The sequence below is a fragment of the Terrapene carolina genome, unplaced genomic scaffold (assembly GCF_002925995.2).
Source record: "Terrapene carolina triunguis isolate 2854851 unplaced genomic scaffold, T_m_triunguis-2.0 Scaffold5437, whole genome shotgun sequence".
Classification (NCBI taxonomy): Eukaryota; Metazoa; Chordata; order Testudines; family Emydidae; genus Terrapene; species Terrapene triunguis.
Window position 1 is genome coordinate 1 of NW_020669788.1, and position 2,584 is coordinate 2,584.

Sequence of the window (2,584 nt, forward strand, 5' to 3'; positions counted from 1 at the left end):
GCTGGAGGGGGACCTGTGGCCTCACTCTCCAGGTGCTGAGCAGCGTGCTGCTCCCTGTCATGGTGGCAGGGCTACTGGGCAGGCCAGGGATGCGGCACCAGCCTGTCAGTGAGCACCTCCCTGTGAGTCTCTTTCTTCCTCTGCTGGGTGGGGAGCCAGGGCCTGGCGCTGTCACCCTCCCAGCCGGGCTCTGAGGTCGTGGAGGGGCAGGCAGGCAGCCCAGCTGAGAGGCACTTGGTGGCGCCGTTTACCTAGCGGTCTGGGCCGGGGCAGGCAGGATCCGGCAGCTGCGGTGCGGGGGAGGGACCAATCGGGGCATGGAGACGACTCTTTCTGAGCTGCAACTGATCCACAAGGAAAAATCCCAGATACTACTACTTCTTTGAAAAATGTGCCCAGACTGAGAGCAGACTACCAAAAAAGAGGTCATGTCTGGGAAAACCCGGACATATGGTAATCCTATGTCCCTGGTCCAGCCTGCCCAGCTGTGTCCTGCCCCCAGCCCGTGTCCTGCTCCTGGCCTATGTCCTGCCTCCAGTCCAGCAGTGTCCTGTCCCTGCCCATGTCCTGCCCCCAGCCCAGTTCAGTGCCCATGTTTTGCAGGCCACTGCCCCTCTCCTACGTAGTGTTCGACGGGCCTGCGCCACAGCCCCCACTCGTCTTCTTGCATGGCCTGCTGGGCAGCAAGGGCAACTTCCGCGCCATCGCCCGGGCCCTGGTGCAGCGGAGCGGCCGCAAGGTGAGCGCCAGGGGCAGGGCCGGGGGGCAGCCAAGGGCCTGAGTGCCAGGCCCACCCTGCCCAGCTTGCAGCAGCTTTTCTTCCTTGCCAGGTGCTGACAGTGGACGCGCGGAACCATGGCGAGAGCCCGCACAGCCCCACCATGAGCTACGAGGCCATGAGCCTGGACGTGCAGCGCCTCCTGCGCCGGCTGCACATCCCCAAGTGCGTCTTGGTTGGCCACAGCATGGGCGGCAAAACCGCCATGACACTGGCGCTGCAGCGGGTACGTGCATGTGCGGCTGCCAGGGAACAGCCAGCAGGATGCAGAGTTTGGGGCAATTGCTGCTGTTTGCCCATCCCGCACCACATGGGTTCCTCTGCCATAGGGCCTGACAAGGAGCACAAACGCCCTTCCCTAGGGGTGCAGGAGGGCACACTGGGGGTGTCATAGTCGCTGTTCTGTGAGGAATAAGCCCAGCCTGTGCTGTCTTGGCGGGGCTGAGCGAAGGCAAGGTGGAGTTTGTTCCTTTCTCTGGGCCCTGGCACTGGCCTGGCCTATGCACTCAGCTCACAGTCAGCACAGCGCAATGGGACAGGCTCCCTCTGTATGACTGCCCCAGAGTGCTACTCGCATGGAGCTAATGGATCCTGCCTTAAGGAGGGATCCATTTAGGGGGAGCTGGGATCTTCTCACACCTCAACTGAGTGGGAACCATCTGACCACTTCTCATGGCAGAGCCCAGGTAGCACATGGCGCCGCAGGAAATGGAATGGGAGTTCGGTACCAGGGGCTCTTCTCTCTGCATCTTCATAGAAGCAACCTCCCAGCATAGTCCTAGGGCTGCTGTGCACCTACAGCTGCTCTCTCTCCAATGAGGACTTCATTGCCTGTGGGCTTAAAGAGTCCCTCACATTTTCCAACACCCACTGTCATAAGTCAGGTTGCTGGGTTCTGTCTCCTGTGACTCCCTGCCATTTCATCCGGGGAATTAATCTGCAGTCTCACAGTCAGAGTTACTGTGTCATGTCCCACCCCAGAGGTAGCTGCATTTCAGGGCTAGCTGACAGCTCCCTGCCATGGAAACAAAAACTGGATATGAATGCCCTGTTTTGCCTTCGCTGTCCGCTCTATTGTGTGCTCTGGGATCTTCGCTGGGGAGTGGCAGGCAGGTCGGGGCTGGAAGGCCCTTGGGTAGAAGCTCCTCCCCAGAGCTAGCCTTTCTTGGGGATGCATCTGTTTGGGGGGCTTCTGACCATTCCTCGGGATCCTTGTGGCCCTGAGCAGGGTTCCTGCTGGAGTGAGATCCCTGCACTCGCTTGTGTCCCCAGCCAGATCTTGTGGAGCGCCTGGTGTCTGTAGACATTAGTCCCACAGAGAGCGTGGCTGTGACAGATTTCCCGGCCTACATCTCTGCCATGAGGAGAGTGAGCATCCCAAATGGAATCCCCCGCTCCACAGCACGCCGGCTGGCAGAGGATCAGCTGCGTCCAGCCATCCAGGTACGATAGCCCACGAGGAGCCCTCCCCTCTCCCAGAGTGGGAGCACACTGCCCCAGAGCCGCCAGCCCCAGCCGGCGCTTTTCCATCCCCATGCCCTTAGTCCTGGCTCTGATGCCTGTCTGACCCTCAGCAGGGCCCACACTGGGGCTTGGCACTGTGGCCAGCGCATCTGTCGTGGTGGTGGGGGGAGGGGGTGCTGCTGTGCTGGAGCAGACACATGACACCTGGCTTGCCAGGTCTGCTGCTGCGGGTGTGTGATGGAGTGTCCTGGGGCATCCCTGGCTGGCATGTGTGTGTGCGCTGTGACAAATGGACATGCTTTACCCTTGCTGCAGGTGTCGGCGGTAAGGCAGTTCCTGCTC

The 2,584-nt window shown here is 61.0% G+C and overlaps 1 protein-coding gene across 1 annotated transcript; it reads left to right on the forward strand.

Moving 5' to 3' along the window:
- Positions 1-403: 403 nt before the first annotated feature.
- On the forward strand, positions 404-2,581 carry LOC112121448 (protein ABHD11-like; the record flags this gene model as incomplete). The annotated part of the gene is made up of 4 exons (XM_026661456.1): positions 404-739; positions 831-1,004; positions 2,051-2,221; positions 2,558-2,581. Coding segments are annotated over exons 1-4 (585 nt in total), but the record flags the coding sequence as incomplete, so codon positions are not given.
- Between the last annotated feature and the right edge of the window lie 3 nt (positions 2,582-2,584).